At 39.0% G+C, this 23,626-nt stretch overlaps 2 protein-coding genes and 2 non-coding genes across 4 annotated transcripts; 3 read left to right on the forward strand and 1 right to left on the reverse strand.

Moving 5' to 3' along the window:
• Positions 1 to 1,184: 1,184 nt before the first annotated feature.
• On the reverse strand, positions 1,185 to 7,730 carry LOC141788568 (uncharacterized). Its single transcript, XM_074667447.1, has 2 exons — positions 7,458 to 7,730; positions 1,185 to 3,396 (listed from the first exon to the last, which is right to left on the reverse strand). Exons 1-2 carry the CDS (start codon positions 7,558 to 7,560, stop codon positions 1,994 to 1,996), a joined length of 1,506 nt encoding a protein of 501 aa, XP_074523548.1. The 5' UTR covers positions 7,561 to 7,730; the 3' UTR covers positions 1,185 to 1,993.
• Positions 7,731 to 13,142: 5,412 nt separating this feature from the next.
• Positions 13,143 to 18,646, forward strand: LOC141789397 (uncharacterized). The gene is made up of 5 exons (XM_074668798.1): positions 13,143 to 13,230; positions 14,627 to 14,873; positions 15,681 to 16,178; positions 18,092 to 18,199; positions 18,301 to 18,646. Exons 3-5 carry the CDS (start codon positions 15,829 to 15,831, stop codon positions 18,344 to 18,346), a joined length of 504 nt encoding a protein of 167 aa, XP_074524899.1. The 5' UTR covers positions 13,143 to 13,230; positions 14,627 to 14,873; positions 15,681 to 15,828; the 3' UTR covers positions 18,347 to 18,646.
• Positions 13,672 to 13,743, forward strand: trnap-cgg (transfer RNA proline (anticodon CGG)). Its single transcript has one exon. It is a non-coding gene; the product is annotated as a tRNA-Pro (tRNA).
• Positions 14,370 to 14,441, forward strand: trnap-ugg (transfer RNA proline (anticodon UGG)). The gene has a single exon. It is a non-coding gene; the product is annotated as a tRNA-Pro (tRNA).
• Positions 18,647 to 23,626: the final 4,980 nt, after the last annotated feature.

Here is a 23,626-nt window from a genome sequence, read left to right on the forward strand (position 1 = left end):
TTTTTGAGATTCTATTTGGCCGTCAAGGAAGTGGGACAACAGAAAAATGACATTTTAAAGGGACTAATTTGGTGTTTTTAAAATGACACAGTGCCGAAGCCAGGTACTTGGCAATTTTTGGTACTTTTTCTTCTGTTAATGTTGTAATAAATATTAATTTGTTTAATGATTAAATATCAAAGTCTTTTTATTTAACATACTTATTTCTCAATATATAAACCTGTAATGCTGTCTTTGTGCCCGGCATAGAAAATCACCTACTCTTCCACTCCCTCACAGTCACAGGGATGTGTTAAAGTACTGAAACATGGTTCTGTTTGACATTACGTGAATCGATACTCGGCACTACAGATGGAATTTGGTACTTATAAAATAATCTAATTTGGTACCAATCCCTATATATATTATCTTTTGAAGTCTTTAAGGCCTGAGCTTTGTTTTCATTACTCATTGTATTGGACTTATAACATATTGAAAAATGTTGTGCTTGTTAGAGCTCTCATGGGGCAGCAGAGGCAGAGACTGGGGACATGCCACAGTCCAGGAGCAGAGGGTCTCAGAGCAGTACAGGATCCCTATAGTTTATTGGTCTTCCTTCATAGTTCTCTTTAGCCCTTGAGTGTGTTCTCTATACTTTTATCATAAATCTGCAAAACTTATTCTAGCCTCTTCTTTTCAGATAGTAGAAAAATCAGGTAATAATACTTTACTTATTGCTATATCCAAGTGCAAGACGATTGTTTCATCAGAAAACAGTTTTCAATTTCAGAAACAAAAATATGTGTGGAAGGTTCAGAGTAAAGCATACGTTCTTAATAAAGAAGTTGGAAAAGGTGTATGCAGAGGTTTCGTGTAACCCCTAAAACCACCTCTGGATAGTTACACTGAACTGCCTTATCAATGAGGACCTACACATGTAACATGTTTGTTTACAGTCACACAGATTTATTCTAATATTTTACACACTTTCTACAGACTTCCAATGACTTTTTAAGAAAACAAACTTTATAACTCTGAACACAAAGGGCCAGTTGTCCAAAGGTAATCTGATCAGATTTTGGTTATCCAATGGGATCATTTTTTGCAAATGGGTTGTTCTAAAGAAGGATTTTGAAATCTGATTAGATCATGTAATTCAATCCTGGTTTTGATCTGGATTAAAACCTTCACTTTGTTTTTTTCAAAACTTTTCAGAATTTGAATGACTTTGGTCCAAAAAAATATTATCCTGACCCCAACTGGGGGTAGGATTTCAAGGTGGATTTAAGGAAGGAAATGTAGTAAAACTGTAAAATTGGTCAAATAATACAACATTTTTATCATTTAGTGTAAATACTTTATTGTTTGCACTTGACCTGTTAAACTGTTGAAGTGACAAATTAGACAAACCAGGCACAGGCTACCAATGAAGCCTTTCAGTAGAGTACAGTAAAAATTAAATAAAATGATCCTGTCCCCATGAAATAATAACCCCAACAGATTTCACTAACAAAGAAAGAATAATATATTCAATTTCATCGCTATATATTAATTTCAAAGAATCAATCGCCAGAGATGAACCTGTAAAAAAAACATTTTCTAACAGTGTCATCCCTTATTACACATCCAGTCAATTCCTCATTCTGACAGTAGACCAGAGGTTGGCGTGGTTCTTCAATGACTCAGGTGCTTGAGAAACCTTATCACAGAGAGGGACACTGCACCTGGTAGAGATGTTGTGAAGAAAAGCACACGCACATTTGATGTGCTCCTGACTAAATTCTTTGAAAAACTGTCCCAAAGAGGTTCTGCTTCACTTAGAGCAGCTGAAGAAGTCTCCCCCAAACTCTGGGTTGCCATGTGAAGCTCAGAAGTCACCTTAAAGGGAAATATAAAACCCCAATCCAGGCAGCTGAGTGGTGTACTTTATTAATGAACAGTCATGAGTTGTCTGCCCTACTTTGTGAATAAATCCTTTCCTGCATTCAGAACAGCTGGTTCAATATTTTTCTTTTTAATGACCTAACAAATGTGATGCCAAACTTCTCTTTTTGGTAAATCCTTTCCCACATTCAGAGCAGCTGAAAGGTTTTTCTTTGGTGTGCACAAACATATGTTTTGTCACACTCTCTTTTTGGTTAAATCTTTTACCACATTCAGGGCAGCTGTAAGGTTTTTCTTTGGTGTGAACTAGCAAATGTCTTGTCAATATGCTTTTACGGTTAAATCTTTTACCACATTCAGAGCAGCTGAAAGGTTTTTCTTCAGTGTGAACAAACATATGTTTTGATAAACTCCCCTTTTGACTAAATCTTTTACCACATTCAGAGCAGCTGAAAGGTTTTTCTTTGGTGTGAACAAACATGTGTCTGCCCAAATCGGTTTTCCTGGTAAATCTTTTACCACATTCAGAGCAGCTGAAAGGTTTTTCTTTGGTGTGAACAGACAAATGTTTTGTCACACTCCCTTTCTGGCTGAATCTTTTACCACACTTAGAACAGCTGTAAGGTTTTTCTTTGGTGTGCACAATCATGTGTCTGCCCAAATCTGCTTTCCTGGTAAATCCTTTCCCACATTTGGAACAGCTAAAAGGATTTTCTTCGGTGTGAACAAACATGTGTCTGCCTAAATCTACTTTCCTGGTAAAACCTTTTCCACATTTGGGACACCTGAAAGGGTTTTCTTCGGAGTGACCAAACATATGTGACTTCAGACTTCTTTTTAGGGTAAATCTTTTACCACATTCAGAACAGCTGTATGGTTTTTCTTCGGTTTGAACATGCGTCTGTTCAAGCTGAAAGCAACTCTGTGACTTAACTGTCTCTTCTCTTTTGTTTGTGGTAGATTTTAATCTGCCAGGCCAGTCTGTTGTCTCCTCCCAGTCATCTGTCCAATCGTCAGTCCCTGATCCAGTATCTGAGGAGGCTTCGGTCTGAACCTCATTCTCTGATTGTAAACTTTTATCTAGGTCTGAGATCCTAGTTTGTTCAGGTCTTCCATAGTCCTCTCCACCAGCTATTTCCATACGGTCAGTTAGTCTCTGATGAAGCGGTGAGGACTCAGGTTGCTCTTCATCACTTTCACTCTTCACATCAACTGAAGTAATCAGGAATTTGGTTTCACCCTCCTCCAGCCCATGAAGCTGCTCTTCCTCTCCACCAGCTGCTATGTCCATATGGTCAGTTAGTCTCTGCTGAAGCAGTGAGGACTCAGGTTTCTCTTCGTCATTTTCACTCTTCATATGGACTGAAGTAATCAGGACCTTGGTAACAGCTTCTTCCAGTCCATGACCGATCCACAGTTCCTCCTGTTCCTCTTTAATGAGTGGGGACTCATAATCCTCCTGGTCTGAATAGGGGCTCCTCTCCTGCTGCTCAGGGGGAAGCTCCTCTTTCTTCACCATTAGTTGCTGAACATCTGCAGGAAACAGTAAACAAATATTGATGGGGTATTAGATCATCTTCCTGATGGAAAAGCAAATCTGAAAGAAAATACAAATCAAGATCTTAATTTTCAGCACTGCTGCTGAACCGTAATGAAGTCTGTGAGGTTTTAGGGCTGTCTCAGTGGAGTTGTAAAGTGTGAGGGTGCTCTCGCGCTGACTTTCTGAGCCCTTATTGCACCCTTTCAGTAAATCGTAATATTTGGAGGGTGGGAATGACATCCCCAAGTTAAAAGTGTTCCAGTTCCCAAGTTGGAAAAATTTGCCATAACAGCAATATTTCTATATATAAGCATTGAATGATACTGGGTTCACGTATGATGTTTAGTTTATGATGTTTGGCCAGAACTGAAAACAATTCTGGGTTCTCAAATACCCAAGATATTTTCTGTTCTATATCTCGGTAACCTGAGCAGAGACACTACTCAATGTGAGGACAGATACTTTGTTGACATTTTGTTTGTGGCCACCAAGAAGGCAATCACTAGGAACTGGTGCCAAGAGGAGGAACTCCTGCTCTAAAAAAACTGTCTGGACATTGTAGAGAAGATGTATGATACGAGACGACTGCATGTTTCAAGAATTCAATATGCAGAAAAGAAGAATTCAGAATGCAAAAAAATGAACAAATTAAGCACCTACAGGACTATATGTGAGACCATGCTGCTTAAAATATATAATAGACTATCTATCTATCTATCTATCTATCTATCTATCTATCTATCTATCTATCTATCTATCTATCTATCTATATATATGTTATTTTATTTTTTGTACAAGTTGAGATAAGGATTTGGTACATTCACACGCATATGAAGAAGTACTTCAGTACATTTTCTGTCCAATTTGAAATATTATTTTCTAAATAAAACAATACAATTTAAGTTTCAAAAATGTTACAGAGGACTGTCTCAATGGAGTCTGACTCTTAAACATAAACCCCACCTATCCACCTGAACAATATGGACATCAGATGAATTGTGTCCCTGTTGTCAATGGATTATACTCCATCATAACCCATGACTGAGTGACACCTTATAGTGGTAAGCAAGGACACCATAAGCCTGCCTTTACCCCCAAAACCAAGTGGTAGCCTCTGGCCTTAAGAACCGAGGCTAATACAGAAGTGCTAAAAACCAGTTTGAGCTTCCACTAAGGAACTACCGGAAACACACTCCGCCAAAAAACACAATTTTTACCGCAGAAATAAACATGTTGTCAGACTAGTACAAAAACCGCTTCAGTCTGAGTATCTCATTTCTCTTACAGCTCACACCGTTTTCTAACTCAGTGGTTTAGAGGACATAACAATCATTAAGTGACCCACTGATTGGCAGGCAGGCTACCTGTAACAGTTAATGAGGGGGCTCAAGCCTGCCCTATTCCCAATATGGCTCCCACCAATGATAAACTTCAAAACTCTGTAGCAGCAACAAATGGGTGGCGTCTTGGAGACAGAGTAGTCAAATAGAGTCCTGGTTCCTGCTCAATCCCAGCTTCTCTACTTCATGACTTTTGAGCCAAAGACCTGGACAGATCATGTACAACAGGACGATGACTTGCCAAAACAAAAGGATAATCGCAACATATCATCAGACCAGTAGAGTGCGGTAAGAAAACACCATAGGCCATTCAGCAAAAGTGACAACGTGATGGAAAAAAAATGCTATGAAAACAACAAGCCGCCATTAGTGTTGCCAACTTTTTTGTTGCTATTTTTTGTGACTTTCTCCCCCCCAGCGAGAAAATTAGAGAAAAGCGACTAGCAACAAATCTTGCGCCTTTTTATGGTGTTGGGAGTAGGGTTGCACGATATACCGATACTTAGAAAGTATCAATACCACGTGTTTTCAAAAAGTAAACAATACCACGTGTTTTGAGTATCGACACTCCAAGGCAATTTTTCGTCTGAATCAGAGACATTTTGACTCAGGCACCCTGTGAGTCTGCAGCCACTGAGCTGGGTCCTCTCTCCTCTCTGAGGAGTGGGCAGAGACTTGGGCTGTTTTCGAATTCGCATACTATACTAGCAGTGCCTACTGATTCGACCAAAATGCAGTATGCAGTATGCAGTATGCGAACAAATGTCAGAGTTGGAGTATGAGAAAAACACCCGGATGACATACTGAATGGGGAAAAATCCACAGTATGCATCGGACCAGTCTGCTTCGCATACTGTTACCCACAATGCAACGCACCTGGTCCCATATCAGAAGTGAAAATGGCAGAGGGCGGAGCAACAACAACCGGAGTAGCAGAGGAATATAAATATAAGAGCCATTTCTTTTTTTATCTTTAAATCCTCATCATCTCCACCACTGAAAGTTAATATAAAATGCTCTCTCTGGCAATATATTTGCAGATAAGTTATTAGTGGTTTGTTAATTTTGTACATTTTCAATAAAGTTTTTTTGGGAAAAAAAGTCAGCCGTAACCAACTTCCGTTTTCTTTGAACTGAAGACCAGCGTAGCATACTACAAAAATTAACCCAACTGAACAGTCATACTACATACTGCTTATGAAAGTAGTATGTAGTAGGCAGTGCCTACTACATACTACTTTCATAAGCAGTATGTAGTAGGTGAATTCGAAAACAGCCATACTCTTTCCAAAGTGTGTGTGTTGCTGTTAGATTAGACAGCGAGCATGTATTAGCTTCACGTGTCGATGCTTGGCCGTTTTCAGTCCGATGAAGTTGTTAACTTCAATCTTAATTCAAGTCAGTCAAACGAGTGTCAATTACTTTGAGACAAGAAAACTAGTTCACTACGCTTTATACGACGAATAGTCAGCGTCATAAACAGATGAGCTGCGTGGAACAGGCTCAGCCCTGAATCAGAGCTGTGGTGTTGACACACTTTAAATCAGTGAGTAGTAGTTTTCTAACTTCAACAATGATAAAAGCCTATAGGAGACACTAAAGTGTTGCATCTGTGACAGAGCTTAAATAACACGGGTACTCTTTTTTTTTGTTTTGAGTATTCATATTAAAATGGTACTTTTCAGTGTATCCATACACAGTGTTAGTTGATCAACAAACACTGTGTAGGCTGAACTACAGTGAGCTGAGCATGAAAACATTAGATGGCTGTTAAAGTCTGGCAGGGTTATTTTACCTCATTTTTGTACAACAGTTTATATTTTCTGGTTTTCTGTTTAGTTAAATTATTCTTGAGAATGATAAATGAGTTCAGGTCACTCCAGGAATTGATTCTGCATGTAATCTATAATATATACTTTGTGTGTGTGTTTTCTGAAATATTAGGAGAATTTATAAATCTCCCTTGGCCCCACAGACATACAAACAGATGTCAAAAAACTTGCTTGAGGCAGCCATCTCTTCAAGCTGTTTATTTTATTCATTTTCTTATATTTTAAGTTTGCCATGGTATCGATTAAGTATCGGTATCGACATTTTTTAAGCAAGTATCCTATCGAATCATAAAAACAAAAAAAAAAGGCTGCATGGCCAGCTGTACGCTACGGGCACTAGGACCGCTCAATTTACAGGTAGGCAGCCACAGGTTCAGCCTATGTCCCCCCCACCGCCCCACCCCCGCTGAGACTGTCCCGTCTTTCTCTGCCTCAAAGTTGGCAACCCTACAAGTGGGTGTACGTTTGATTTGCTGTAAAGAAACAACAGAACTGGCGACTTCTAGCTACTTTTGGGCGGGCCTATAGCTGCTGAGGAGTTGGCAACACTGGCCGCCATCTTAATGAGTAGCACATCATGTACCCTGTTCATCAGTCGGTGCTGGTTTTGATCATGTTTCATTGCCCGACAAAATGAAGTTGTTGTCATTTAAGAGCAGTCACGCGCGAGTGGCAAAGCCATGGCTCTCGTTTCAAAGATCTGAAACACGGGACCACCCGACTGTCTAAAGCGTTAAAGCTTCGTTTCCAGCAAGTGGTTCAGTTCGGTTCATCTCGGTAAGCATTTTATGGCGTTTCCATTTACTAAAAATGGGACATGAACCCAGGAATCTATTAGCATTAGCTGCTACTAGCTATTAACACACTTTTACAGATACCAACCTGTTCTGTGCAGATTAATCTCAGGTATTACAATCACATTCAGCAGCTCTCTTTGGCGCTGGAGCTCCTCTTCGTATGCAGACGTTGTTCTTTGTTCACCCATGTCTCTAATAACCGCAGTGGGCAGCTGCTGCCCAAATTAATCCCTAAGATCCTGAAATCTGGACGTCTCCTCACATCCGAGAGTCAGAGAAAAAAATGAAAACTACACCTTCTTCTTCTTCCTCTTCCTCTTCTTCTTCTTCTTCTTCTTCTTCTTCTTCTTCTTCTTCTTGGCGTTTTATGGCGGTTTGCAAACAACGTTTTGGTGCATTACCGCCACCAACTGGTATGGAGTGTGGATCGGGAATCTAACTAAAATGTACTCATTCTACAAACTAAAATAATTAATAATAATAATAAAAAAAGAAAAAAAAGAGGAAATTATATTCTCGTCATCAAATTTGTTCTTTTAAGATACTGCAATAGTGCATCATAACATTTATCACCTGAATTTCTCTGTAAAATATCTCTCAAGTCCAATCTCAACTTCATTTCTGTGAGTTTGAAAATAAGTTCCCTTCTTTCAACTTCATACTTTGGACAATAAAGTACCACATGCTCTACGGTTTCCTGTTCTTCTTCTTCTTCTTCTTCCTCTTCTTCTTCTTCTTCTTCTTCTTCTTCTTTGCGGTTTATTTGGCGGATGGCAATCAACGAAATGGTGCCTTTCCGCCACCTTCTAGTATGTTTTGTGGACCAGAATATCAAATAGTAACACTAGAATTAACAAAACATATAATAATAATAATAATAATAATAGTAATAATAATAATAAATGAATGAATAAATAAATATATAAATAAATACAATAAAGGTAAAAAAAATAATAAAAAAAATTGATTCTCTCGATCAGCTTTGTTTGCTTGAAGTACTATAATAATAACGTGTAATACTTGCTCTCAGACTCTTTAAGTACAGTTTTGATAATATAAAAACATCCATTTTCTCTCCTTAGACCAAAAATTTACTCCCCTCTTTCGGTTTAAATATTTGACAATGTATTACAATGTGCTCCACCGTTTCCTGTTGATCACAGTGATCACACCTCCCACTTTCATGCGTAGTCATTTCAAGCAAAGTACTATTCTACATGAGTGTGTAACTATAGGGGGAAAATTTGCTTAAGGGTTTTTTCCTTCTGAATTAATGTTCCAACTAAACCCTTTACATTTACTCTGTTCAGAATACTACCAGCAATCTTTTTTAACACATTTGTTTTTTTGTTTTCTTTATTTGTCTCTTTCAGTCCACTGAGCTTGTTGATGAAGACTGTAAACAAAAAGTGTTAAAAATGTTACAGTTACAAATGTTCATGTTCTACTCTAACTTGTAATGTTGAAGAAAACAAAAAAATTAAGAGATAAAACTGAAGATAAAATATTAAATAAATAAATAAATAAATAAATAAATAAATAAATAAATAAAAATACAGTAACTCCGCCATGGTGTCTCTTCTGGGTCACTTTTGCCGGTCCCAAGCCCGGGTAAAGGAGGAGGGCTGTTATTTTCACTTTAAAAAACAAGGAGGCTGAGGCCTGAGAGTGCAACTAGAAACATCATTTGAATTATTTTATTGAATTTCAAAAGCATGATCCAAAAATTTGATTTAATGTTTTTATTTTCTTTATTTTTTATCTTGAAATAGTTTTAAACCTACTTAATTAATTCAACACTCTACATTCCCTGAATTTACAAGTATTGAATTCAATTTCAGTTCAGAGTGGCATGCCCAGGTCATAGTCTAGGACCATGAGGAAGACTAGTTTAGCTCAGATTCAGGCTTCATCAGGCTTGCTTTAAACTTCAAAGGACATTCACACCTCTTTTGTTTAAACACACCCTCCAGTGTAACACTAAGACCATAGAAATTAATTTATGATCATGTTTTGTAGGTTGTCAAAAGTATCATCTGACTTTCTTTCACAACACTTTGGGGCTGACTAATAACTGGGTCACATTTGGTCACAACAGTTTCCTGATGTTTCCTGGACTTCATAACTACCACACATGTAAACACAAACTGCTGTGTAAATCCAATTTCAGGTCATGCTTTTCAAATTCAATAAAATAATTCAAATTCAGTTTAAAGTCTGGTAAAGAAGGCCCGTTCTGTTGTGGGCCTTCAATTGGACACTCTGGAGACCGTGGCAGAGAAGAGGATTATGGACAAAATCAGGGCGATCATGGACAACTCCTCTCACCTTCTCCACAGGAGCTGTGGGACATGGGCAGCTCGTTCAACCAGTGCATCATCCCACCCAGAAGCAGAACTGAGCGCTTCAGGCGCTCCTTTGTGCCCACCGCCATCAGACTATTGAACAGCAGCGGAGGCCACAGTACATCACTGCACTGACCTCCCCGATACTAATCGATGTCTATGGCAATAATACACTGCTCTGCACTTTAATATTTAATATACACTGTGTACAACTGCATTGTCATGCTGCCAATGCACTGTTTATACTATATATACTCTGTTGCACTGTAATATTTACTGTAATTACTGTATATAACTTTAAATCACTTTAAATCACTGTCACTTTTTTTCCTTCTCTGTACTGCTCTGCATAACTCAGTTGCCCTGAATTATATTACATTATCCACTACTGTGAATAGCTCTGTAATAAAATCTTCTTTAGTCAAACAACTCCCACAGATCACAAGAAGAGGATCCATTTCTCAGTTTAGCATTTATTCTGGTTACAGGTAATGTTTACAGCGCTGGTCCCAAAAGAATAAGCCCTGATATCCGGGAGCAATACAATTTTATAACAGTCATTGCTACGCCTACAAGAGGTTGAGTTAAACTAAACATCCGTGAGCCAAAAAACATGACTGACGCAACTGTCTCAACCCACAGCTGGTGTCAGTTTTCAGAGCGATGTGCTATCAAAGTGTGTGTGTGTGTGTGTGTGTGTGTGTGTGTGTGTGTGTGTGTGTGTGTGTGTGTGTGTGTGTTGAATCAGAGCATGGAGCTAGGAGACTGGGTGGAAGTTTATATAGGGTTGGAGAGACCTCAGACACAAGCTGGAGACAGAAGCTTACCTTCTATCTGCCAGATAAACATACATCAACCCTGAACATGGCATGTAACTAGATTGGAATGCTAGACTACATCAATTATCCTAAAAATATATAACAGCTCACACTGTTGCTGCTACTGTATGTCCATTGCTCTTAATTTTGTTTTGCTTATTCCATGTCATCCTTGTTTTTTCCTAAACTAACTATGTGTAATTTTTTTTTTTTCTTCCAATTCATGCTGCTACCCTTGTACCTGCCCTGTACTGCAGCAATACCTGAATTTCCCCTCTGAGGATCAATAAAGGATTATCTTATCTTAAAGTGGCGCAAAACTCCCATGTTATCACTTTTAGTCTCTCCAATAACACTGTTCCTCTCTCCTGCAGGGTCTATGACAATTACATTCAAATAAGCAATAATGCAAATAAGGTGATGACATCTGAACTCTGACATCTGAACTGAAATCTTATCAAGTGTTTTTGTTTTATTTTCAGTAGGAAATGTCTTTTTACATTTAAAATGAGAAACAACCTGACTAGTCCAGAAAATGTCTCTTTTAAAGTTATTTGAAGACAAGGTTGAGGTTTGAATTGGAAACAAGGAAAAATAAATCTGCCAATGGAACAAAAGAAAAGTTACTCATATTAAGACATTATTCTAGTTTCAAGCAAGTTTTCCAGCAAACTATTGTATTCTATTGGCAAATTATTGTTTACTTCTTATGAGCAATTCGGACCCAATTTTTGTTTTTAAATAACTTAAAACAAGAGATTTTTTTGACTGGTCAGGTGAATGGGGCTCATATCAAATACAATAAGACAATATTAAGTTGAAATAAGACGAAAATATTTGATAAGATTTCAGTTTTTTGCAGTGTATCAGAATAAAATCACAAGACTTTCATTCTCAGTCAGCACTCCTGTCAACTTAAAGGGGCTGTGAGGACTTTGAAAGTGATCTTGAAAAAGTCTCCCTTCTAGATATATGCCTGATCATAATCCACACTTTAGAATGAGATTATCAGCGCTAATATTGCTGGTTGCAGGTTATTCTAAATTGCTACTTCTTAGCTTCCAGTTTGGGTCGACCAGGACTGCATTGTTTGTGGCACATCTAGGTATCTATGACAACATCACGCTGGCTGACGAGGTTTAGAAGTAAGAAGAGATCAGGCTAATTAGCCTCTAGCTTGGGCTGTATCTCTATAAAACAGGGGCTAAGCTGTTTGTGATAGTGTTGATTCCAACCCACATGCAGCAATTATCCCTGCAGTGACCCCCCGCCTAAGTTTTGAACCAATTTTCAAACGGCTTGATTTGTAATTAATGTCAGAGGTGTAGTTATTTTACTGCATACATAAGAATAATTAAAACCAATTCAATATATAAACAGATAGGTAAAACAATAGCTATACACACATATATACATACATAAAATACATTGTTAATATCTAATATTTTCGATAATCAGATAATAGACAAAATAAAAAAAAACCCCATAGAAATATAATGATCAAAAAATAAAGAACTTTATATATAAAAACGTATAATAATGAATCTTTTAGCTCATCCAGAAGAGCATGCATGTTCTTCTTGTCCCTCCTTTCGCTTGCAAAGGCATTGCTCTTCTTGCGCTGCAGTTTGCACACTGTTTTCATGGCTGCATAGAGTTTGGCCTTTAGAGCCTTGGGGCAAGAGGGCAATGCATGTAAGTAGTCAGTGGCCATCCTCTTCTTGCTCTTTCGCCTCTCTCCAGTGGCTTCCTGTTGCTATGGAAAAAAATATTGATATAATAATAATGAAATTAATAACAGTAACTTTTTACCAATTCATGTTCTTCTATCAATGCTGAGCCTAAATGCAATTTAGAATTCTTTAAATATTCAATAGAAAACACAAATCTTTTTTTTGTAATGATCTTAATAGGCTGGTCTATAAGGCAAAAACATGTTTTGTGTCTTCTGACAAAAATGTCTCTCTTGATTGTAAAGGTTCTCTATCCCTTGGTGTAGTTTGCACATGTTTTCATCAAACTGTATGAGTGACAAAGAGCAAGTGACATAACCAATGGTTCTCAATCCTTTTCCACAGAATACCACCTGAAAAAATATTGGGCTCTTCTAGCAGCACCATCATAACCCTTCCTGGGTACCACTCAGATAAATGGTTTAATGACAAGCGATACTACCCTTATATTATATTATATTATATTATATAATATTATATTATATTATATTATATTACATTATATTATATTATATTATATTATATTATATTATATTACATTATTGGTGTATCTACTTGAAACCATTTATTCGTGTTATCGAATCAAATCCAAAAAATCCATTAAACGTTAACATGTATCATTTGCACTTCAGTTTGTTGACCACTAGATGTCCTTCTCCGAGCAGACTGTTTTATTGAAGCCCCGAGTAAATTAAAGACGTTTTGAAAAAAAGGTCAGAAGCTTCATCAAAGCTTCGACCAGCCATCACTAAAAACGGGTAGTCTGTTGCATTTTTTTTGGCTCTTGATCTATATGTTGGCTTGCAAAGCCCGGATCAGCATGCGTAGGACGAGCTCCTCCATTTGCAGTGACGTACTGACGCTTTCGGTGACGCAGTGCCGTGGCTCCAAATTGTCTCCTTTTCGATGGAAAAACCAGCTTAAGCACCGAAGGAGCACCTGGTTCTTTCAACGGAATAAGGGTAATAACCAAGATGACTAACCCTTCCAGTCCTTACTTTTAAATCAACTTATAATACCAACATTTATCAAAGCATAGATCTTAGGATTTCTTTGACAGTATAGCTGCTATCTGAATGCTATTTAATCCACTCTGTAAAGACTAAAGACATTTGTCTTGACATTGAAAGTGACAACAAAAAGAAATGTGTTAAACGGACATGTAGACAACGCTTACAGTAGCAGACTTTACAATCAACACCAACACACACTACCAAAAGTCCCAGCTCTAAGCACCGGCCATAGGTGAATCGATGTGCTACAATGGGAAAAAACGGTTTAGTTCGCAGGAAAGTAATCAGCAGTTCATTCCGCAGCCGAAAGTAATAGATGTATTCCATTATTGTCCACACAGACACACTGAGCCTAATAAAGCTGTATCGTACCTCCCCTTGTGGACACGTGGCTCGTTGGTCTAGGGGTATGATTCTCGCTTCGGGTGCGAGAGGTCCCGGGTTCAAATCCCGGACGAGCCCATGTTTTGCATCCAGCAAGCATGCCACGCGTGCTTCATGGGCGATTCAGAACACCGGTATTTCATCCAAGGGCGCAGAATTACGTGTGGACCGTATGGACATGTCTATCTGAAGGTTGGGGTGGGAAAATGCGCCTCAGGCGGCACATAAAGAGTTAAATCCTTGCCCGCTTCGTCACAGCTTCCCTAATACGTCTTTGAGACCGGTCTGGATGCTGGGCAAGAAGAGAAAGGTGGAAGACTTTTTCACCCAACAAATAATAGTATAATAAGAAGACTTGTACGCCAGTCCAGGGTGTACCCGGCTTCTCGCCCTGAGAAAGCTGTGACAGGTTCCGGCCACCCACGGCCCTGCACAGCATAAGCTGTACGGAAAATGAGTGAATGAATAATAAAAAAGAAAAAATGTTTTTTTTAATCGTTTTCCTCCTTGCCTTCAACGATATATGAGGTATAGTATGCAGGAAGCAAAAACGTCAAAGACGTGAAGCAGCCAAGAGAAAAAAAGAGGAGCGTAGCGTTGTGTTTCAAACTGCCAACAGGTTAGATGATAAATATAGCAACTATCAGAAAATGAAAAGTTACACAGATTCTGTTATATAGGCAACTGTTTGCTGTAGTAAGTATGGCTCGTTGGTCTAGGGGTATGATTCTCGCTTTGGGTGCGAGAGGTCCCGGGTTCAAATCCCGGACGAGCCCTTCCCTTTTCCTCAGGAAAATAAAGGTGGATAAAACAATCTTGAAAACTTCTGGAACTATCTCGATATATGTGACTGATTTCCTTTCTGGGTATAGAAGTAACTACTTCGCACAGTCAACTCTGTTTGTCAATAACTCCCCCACACCCATCTCTCCACCTGCCCTTCCTCCCACACTGAACAAAGAGCGTCTCCAGCGCTCTGCTTCCCCAGCTGTTGCGTTGTGAGAGTCTGGGCCACGAGAAGGGAGAGACACGCTTCTGTCCCGCCCCCACAAGTACACCAGACACTCCTAACAGGCGGCAGACGAGCCGGCTCTTCCTCTCCATTCACTGCACTTTGTCTGTGCTGAACACAACAGGGAGAAAATACTCCTGAAAACAGAAGAACTGAGCAGTGGAAATGACTTTATTGCCTGAGCTTCTAGTAACCTGTGAGTAGACTTTTTTCTCACTTTCACATTTTTTTTTAATTTCATTCAGCTACATCTAAAATTGTACAGTGAATAGCAGATTCTTATTGTGTTTTTTTCCTCCCAATTTTACTATCATTATGTATTTTTTCGATATGTTTTCTCTCTATTTTCCTAAACTTACTTAAATTTAACTTAAATATTCATTAAATATATTTAATATTATTCAAACTACAGTAATGAATTTAACTAATTGTGATGACAGGCAGTATAATTTGGCTGTTTAAATCAAATGACTATTTATGCACATGAACAGGGATGCATGGCAAAGAAAGACAGGGCTGATACAGATTACACTGGAGGATTCATAATTAAGATGGAAGCTGCTCTTAATGGTGACATTTAGGCTGTTTTATGTTTATGAATTTAGCCACCTGAACTACAAATCCAAGTCAATTTTGAAACCTTTATAAATGTTTTAAATGTAATGTTGGATATTTATTTCATCAATTTGGAGGGAGCAAAAATGTAACTTTACTTCTTATTTGATGCCACTTCACAAAAAAATACAATGTGTTTTCTCCTTGTTAACATACTTTTAAAAGCCTCATGAGCTGCTTTATAATACAGTGCTTACACAGACAGACCAAAAAATTAGTAAAGTTGTTAAAGTTAGTTGAATTAGATGGACAAATCTAACGCATCTCTATTGCTGATATATTTTCAAGAGTCTCCCTCCGACATTGATCTTGAAATATAGCTGTGAATATTTGAACAGTTTGTTTCCAGTTCACCAAACAGCTTTTTTTTTCTTGTTTTACCTTACAGAGAGAAGCAAACTGAAACTTGGGGCCCACTACAGCAAATATTTTCCTAAACAAACACTTAAAGCTTCTAGCAAGAGAAGCTCTTCTCTCTGGGACTTACAGAATCCAGACTTTGGTTAATTTCGGTGGACCAGCCTTCCAGCCTGACCATGGTTCTGTGTGAAGACGGCGACTGCAGCGTCTGCTTGTCCCCCTTCTCCCGGTCGGACAGGATCCCCCGGGTTCTCCACTGCAGACACACGTTCTGCGAGCTGTGTCTGGAGACGATGTCCCGATCCAGGAGCGGGATGCTGACAGTGCCCTGCCCTCTGTGTCGGCGGGTGTCCTGCATACGAAACGGCCTCAGCCTGCAGGAGGCTCTGTGGGTCAACAGCCGGCTGTGGGATCAGATACCGGAGGAGGAGGAGGACGGGGAAGAGGAGGAAGAAGATGGAGTGAAAGAAGAAGCTGAGGAGGAGAGGACACAGGCTAAAGAGCAGAGCACCTTACAGGCAGAATGGTGAGTTCAACAGAGTAAACAGACACACACAGACATTCACCTGAGGGCAGACTTGTACTAGTTTGTGACCTTTGACCCGTAGTTTCTTTATGCACTGGTATTAGATTTACTGTGGAGAGTTTTTTATGCTGATTCTTCCCAGATTTAATACCTGAACACGACCTGAAACTGATTTCTTTTGTTATACTATCAAAAAAAAGAAGCATGATCATTTTTTATCTGCTGTGTTGTAATGGCTCTGTAATGCTACTTTATTTTGGTAACCTAAGTGACTCTAACTTCATTAGAAGTTGATAAAATCAAAAATACAGTCTTCAAATTAGTGATAAAAACCTTGACTGCTGACTTTGAGCAGTTTTACATGAGGCATAGGTGCCATAGTTTTATTTTTTTAATCGTTTACTTGTTATTGCTTTTAGAACAGGGACGGGACAAAATATTTGAATGACTTATTGTCAGATGTCCCCCACCCCTTAGTGAACTGTCTTTCTTCAGCTTTTCTATTCAGTGGAGTGAAAAAATTAGAAGAATACAGTTAAAGTAAAGGAAAAGAGATGGGTCTTAGTAAGAGATTTACCAACAGGCAGAGAAGAGGCCTGTTTAACGATGCTGAGGTAAACGGCTCCAAAGTTTTGGAGCTGCAACAGCAAACTCATGGTCTCTTCTGAGCTTTCGCTTGGTCATGATGAATTGACTCAGGGTGACAGTACCCCATGACTCCTGCTGGTGGCACTAACAACAACCCTGTACTTAACCAACTTTTGAGGTTTTGTATTATTCAGTTAATAAGATATTGTACTTAATTGTTATCTGTATCATGGTTTTAAAATGATATTGTATTTCACTTTTCAACATATCTTAATTATGTTAAATCACATCATATCTCAACCAGATTCCCTACAATCATATTGTTTTACATCGAGTTGTGTCATATGATATCATAATTCAGCAAACCATAACTTATCGAAACATACTGTGGCATACCATAACTTACTGTAACAAAATGCAGCGTAATGTATTATACCATCTACAATCATTGGCATAGTATGGTATCATGACACAATTTATCGCAACATACTGTAACATACTGTAACTTATTGTAATGTAGCGTATAACATAAAGTACCATACTGTAATTTATGGTAATGTCATTTATCATGATGTTACAAAGTGTAGCGTAATATAACGTAACAAAATGTAACATAACTTATTACAATGTCTGCAATCGTATAATAGTGTAACTTATTGTAACATACCCTGACATACTGCTTAATTGTAATGTAACTTATCATGACGTAACGTTTTGCAGTGTGTTATTTTTTTTTACATATCCTAACATAGAGTTACACTACGTATTGTATCACCTGCAATCATATAATATTACAGAAGGTTGTATTGTAACTTATCGTATCACAACACATTGCAAAGTAGACTTTCATTTTCTATAAAATCACATCCAAAGTACAGCATGATATCCTCTCTAATTGTATTATATATTATGGTGTATTGCCTCATATCATTTCATATCCTGTTATAATGGAACAAATTGAAATTAACATATTGTCTTGTATTGTGTCATGTTGTAAAAAGTTAATCCAATAAAAGAGGTGAGGACCTCTTTTATCATTGTCTCTGATGTCAGGTAACAGGTGCTGGGCTCTATCAAAAGCTTTTCTGAAACCGGTATTAGTTTAAGAACTATTCAACACAAACTGTTGTAAATGAAAAAGTAAGAAAGGAATCTCTTTGAGTCTAGTGTTGAATTTGAAGACCTTTATCCAAATGGATTCCAGCCATGCCTCTCCATTCACACAGAGATGTTAACCAGTGCATCTGTCCACAAAGCCTCTCATTAGCACCTTAGCTCTGCTGCGTCATGAAAGTCTGTCTGACCCAGGAACTTTTACTTTTCAGTGTTTCCTCCAGACCTGCCAGAACAAAACTCATCAAACTGCCTTCGTTCTTCAAAAAGTTCAGCCTGACAAAGCAGAACCAGGAGAGGATCGTGCCTGGCGGAAATGTGTAAGTATATTATATTTTTTTTACAACTAAATGAGTACAGCGCTGTGGAAGGAGAAAGTCAAGCCAAGATATGGAAACTGATTTTTTTTCTGTGTTTTTAGGGAGATGAAATCCTGGCGCAGGCTTCCCACTGACGAGAGGGTTTAAAGCAGATAAAGGACAGTGTGAGAGCTCCTCTCAGGACGTTACCTTTAGGTGTTAGACACCATTAGAAGCTTAAACGTTGTCATTTGAGGGAAAGTTGGGTTCATTAGCACCGAGAATCTATTTGTGTTCCTGTCAGGACATTGTTCGGTCCTCAGCCAAAGGTGCCCCGTCTCCCCCATTATTTATTCTGGGCTTAATTTTCCCAGCTGGTGCTCTGGGATTGTGTTCAGCTGTCCCAGTGGGACTCACACCCAAAGACCCCCCTCACAACAGATGGTCTCCTGAGGACGTTCCCTTTTTTAAGCCCCAGCTGAACATTAATTATTTTTCCTTTTATTTTAAAAAGCTTGTTAACAAAGTATTTAATAAAGTATTTTTGAAAAAAAAAAAAAAAAAAAACTCTTCGTCTATTCTATTGAACTACCACCTGATGGTTTTAGCGTTTAACCGTGTGATATGACCGTTGTCTAAACGGTTTAAGAGCTCAAAGCAGAGACACACTCTCGTCTTTACTGTGTACATCATGTTTAACACTTAAAGTAACTGACAATAAGAGGATTTCTGAATGTGAAAATTACTTTTGTGGGCTGGATCCACAGGAAAAGCACACCACAAAAGACTCACTGAACCGTGAAAGCAGATTATAAAAATCCATTCAATGAGCATCTGGCAAGTTTTCCATGTTTGAAGATATTGGGAAAACTGCAGCTTTACTTTTTATGTAAATGTCTGTACTCTTTGTGTCGCCGTATGTGCACAAAATCAATTCAAGAAAATCCAACTCTGGGAGTAAAAAGAGGCTCCACATATGTGGATCTAATCCCGGTGGAGGGTCAGTGAAAGGTATTATGGTGTTTGGCGTCTCAGTCATATTAAGGTCAGTGTTGGAGGAGCAGGAGTGAGACATCCGTTAGTTGTTCAGCAGGTTTTGGAGCCAGCTAGTTTCAACAGGCTGCTTCAACTGTCTGCAGAGGAAACAGTTAAATGTGTCGGTTTGTGTCTCAGAGTTGTTTCTGTTCCCACGGCTCAGCGCCACCATCACACACTGACATCATCTCCTGCGTGTTGCCAAACAAGGAGACACATCCAATTTGTGAATGAGCTGGCATCATCAGAGCCGGCCGTATGTCACAGCTGCAGTCTGGACCACAGCAGGAAACAGAAACCCCGCAGAGAACAAACAAACACTAACAGGATTGTGAAAGTGGCAGAGCACCAGTTTCTGTTTCACAACGTGTTTACTGGCTCCCAGTGTGATCCTGGTGCTGCAGATCTCTGGCTGTAAGGTGGAACGAAAACAAGAAGGAGCTCCCAGAACGGGATACAGTCAGGTCACACCTCACCTTACGTTTATTTAACTACAGAGCTCCATGAATCCTTTATCTGCATGTTTGTACTTTTAATCAACAATCAAATATATAAATGGATGAAGTTTTGGTGTATTAGACATATCAACAAACAATAAATGATTCATAATATACATTTTACATTCCACTTTGAAGAAATCTAAAAGCCATATTTCAGAGTGGATTAATAAACTAGTGGTGCAAGTAGTAAAATAATTGTTTTATCATTCTTGAAAACAATTTAAGAACAATAAAAAAGCAGAGTCTCAAACTAGGTTAAAATTGGAGGAATAAAAACAGGTTTCAAGACGTGTTTTAAAAACAGACAGTGAGGCGGCTTGTCTAATGTGGAAGGGAAGCTTGTTCCATAGTTTTGGAGCCGCAAGATAAAAAGCTCTGTCCCCTTTGAGCTTACGTTTTGACCTCGGTACCCCCAGGAGCAGCAGATCGTCTGAGCCCAGGCACCGAGCAGAATATTCAAATTATGTGACAAGGGTGGTCAGCCTTTGGTAAAGTACACACTTTCAAACTTTTCACTTCTTGCTGTGAAATGTTATTGCAGATAATCCATATTCTGTATTCAAGGCTCAGGGGACAATCATGGCCCCCTTTCAAAATGAATTAATTATGTCACTAAAATAAGTCATGCTCTAAATTTTGAGTATATTTACATTAATCAAGGTGTGAAATATGCTTTATGAACATCCAGAGCTCATACAAAAACACATTAGAGGACACAAAACAAGATCAAAGTTATGAAATAGAGTAGAATAGGACAAAATAGTGGTGTATAAAAACTGTTTAGAATAAAGAACTAGAAATATTTTGGGGCTAAAAATTTGTTTTCAGGCCAAAATAGTCTGAACATGAATAAATAATTACCCTGACAAAATCCAGATCCTGATCCTGTCATAAAAACATCCTCACACGTTTTTCTCCATATGGCCCCCTAATGGAGAACATGTTCCTCGGTCAGAAGCAGAGTTTGCTGATGTTCACACAGCAGGTAACACTGCAGAAAACTGACCACTGATCATCTGGGATCAGAGACACCTGAGGGACAGGTGAGCTTTGATTTCATCAGTCTGTGATGATGGAACAAGGTTTGAGCACACGGAGAGACTGATTTTTACAGAAATCAATTATTTCATAAATATGTCAGCAAGAGATGCTGGGCCGTGATCACTTTCATAAATCTAATGTGGCCCCTCTTTAAACCTGTGGTTGATGTGGGCCATAATGAAAAGCTTGAATCAACCAGGCTTTGTTCATGCTAGGACAGGTCTTTAGCTTCTTTATAGACAGGTACAGGGTGACCCTCCATCAGTAAGGTCAACTACTCCTTATGAGGGTAAAACTTTTAAGTTGCCACTTGTGATAATAAAAATTTAATTCTAGATTTATGAAATAACTTTAATACCTGTAATTCAGAGACTGAATTGTACTTGTTAGAAAATTGTTTTGATTAAATATAACCTGATAAAGATAAAGTAATCTACTGTTATCGACAAACAGTTTGTAGAAGTGAATTGGTGAAATCAGAAATGTACTAATTTTATGCCCTACAAAAAAAAACTACAGCTGTCAGATAAACGTGCAGATTTAAAAAGTGCATCAGTGGAATGTTAATGTAGTTAATATGCAGTCAATAAAAGAGCTTTAAAATCATACCCTGTCAAAGATGAGTCAATGCTTTGTTCCTCTGCTGCAGGTTGTTTTGCTCACACTGACTGATGAGAGATATCAGAGCAGGTGCAAACACTTCATGGGAGGAAACCTGCAGAGGAGTCTGTGCAATAAAACATGGTGCAAGAAGACAGTTTCCACAGAGCAGCTCAGCATCATTACATTCCTTTTCAACATGTTATCGAGAGGGTAGTGAGTGTTTTCAGAGGTCAGAATTAACCCAAATACCTGTGGTAGGTAAGTGTTGGTGTGAAACGAGAAGTCAAAACCTGACTGGGAGGAGGTGGACAGAACAGGACTGAACATGAGTGCAGTGAAAACAAAACAGTGACAGAGCGTGTGTGTGTGTGTGCACATGAGTGTTGGAATAATAACGTCTATGAGAGGCAGTTTGAATATCAAACCTCCAGTATCAGTCCAAGTTATTTAGCATTATAAAATACAGAGGTGGTTTATGAACAGTCACTCTCAGGGTGCAGAGCCTCAGCAGCCACGAAGATGCAGAGTGGAAGGAGAAAAAGGGAGAAATACGACCACTACCACCGAACATGATGCTTTCATGTCTAACATATTCTTCTTTTATCATTAATGACAAATCACATGTAATAAACCACAGTTAAATCTGGTCTTTGAAGTTCTCTTTTGGCCCCTTTGGGCAGCTAATTATATTATATTATTATAAAGACTTGAGTCAAACTCTCTTATTCAGGTTAATCCAGCTTTGAGCAATACAGCAGGTAAATCCATCGACAGAAACTGACCGTTTTTAACAGTCATCACCGACAGAAACTGGGACATTTGTTGTTGAGTCAAGTTAGAAACCATACGCGCTGCAACATGTACCAGCACACGTTTACGATGACACAAATCCTGCTTCATTACGGTATCAACACTGCTGTTTCCCAATCTTATTTCATCTGATGAAACTTTACATTCCTGTCAGGGTTCATGGTTCATTTAAAGAGCCAGCAGACGACGTTTAGTAAAGACTGATGCTGAAACAACCTGACTGACAGAGTCATGGGACTGATTTCACACTCTTTCCTCTGACCTGAACACACACAGTAAACCTCCACACTGAAACCCCCTCAGGTGAGAACAGTTCACAACAGAGCAGAGCCGACTCTTCGGCTGGTTTGAAGCAGAAACTCCTAGTTTTGGGAAGTTCAAATACTGCTGTGTAAATGTTTGTCACGTTTTCTCTCCTGTTTCTCCTCAACTCAACTCAGCTTGGATGAGAGTCAGCACATCTGAGGCCACAGCTCACTCCTGGAAAACAAGGGACTGCTCTCTCTGGGTTTAGAGCAGGTCCTTGCCTCAAGTGAAGGAGCTTCAGTACCTCATGGTCTTGTTAATGAATGAGGGTAAAATGAATTGTGAGAGTGACAGGTGAATTGGTGCTGCATCAGTAGCAGTGGACTGTCATGGAGAAAAGGGAGCTTAGCTGGAGGACAAAACTCCCAACTTGTAAATCTACATTCCAACCCTCACCTGTGGTCCTGAGCTCTGGGCTCAGACAGAAAGAACCAGGTCACACAGACAAGTGTGTGAAATGAGTTTCCTCTGGAGGGTGGACAGGTAGAGATAAGGTCAGAGCTGTGACATCAGGAAGGAGTTCAGAGTAAAGCTGCTGCTCCATCACACCAAAAAGAGTCAGTTGATGTGGTTCCTCCTGGACCCCTCTGTCTGGAGGTGTTTCAGGCATGTCCAACGAGGAGGCAGACCCAGAACTAAGGGGGATTATGTATCCCATCTATCCTGGGAACACCTCGGGATACTCCAGGAGGAACAAGGAAACAATGGGAAGAGGAACATCAGGGTGACTTTCTTCGACTGTTACCCCTGTGACCTGCTTTTGGATAAGCACATAAAAATAAATGGTTTTAGTTTTATAGTTCCACTCATGTTCCATCTGTTAACATGACAGAGGGTGGGGTTGTGACCCACACTGCAGCCGGTCAGCAGGGGGAGCTCCAAATCTTTTGGCTGCACTGTCAGTTAGCACTTGAGGCGTCCACTGTTAAAAACAGTCCACAGTTCTCTCCAAATAATTTCATTAAGCAAGAAACCTTCAATGAGTGGTGAGGCAGAATATCATCAGTAAGACTTTTCACTCTGCGTATCACTCCGCCTCAACTGGGTAATCTGGACCCAACAGAAAAACACAGGCCACAAAATTAAGATGTATGATGATCGCATCTTGTTGCCCATTTTTCACTCCCACTATTACGGCTCAAAAAGTAAGACA

Source organism: Halichoeres trimaculatus, unplaced genomic scaffold (genome assembly GCF_033239565.1).
Source record: "Halichoeres trimaculatus isolate MK-OKI-2021-1 unplaced genomic scaffold, fHalTri1.1 fHalTri1_scaffold_4, whole genome shotgun sequence".
NCBI classification, from domain to species: Eukaryota; Metazoa; Chordata; class Actinopteri; order Labriformes; family Labridae; genus Halichoeres; species Halichoeres trimaculatus.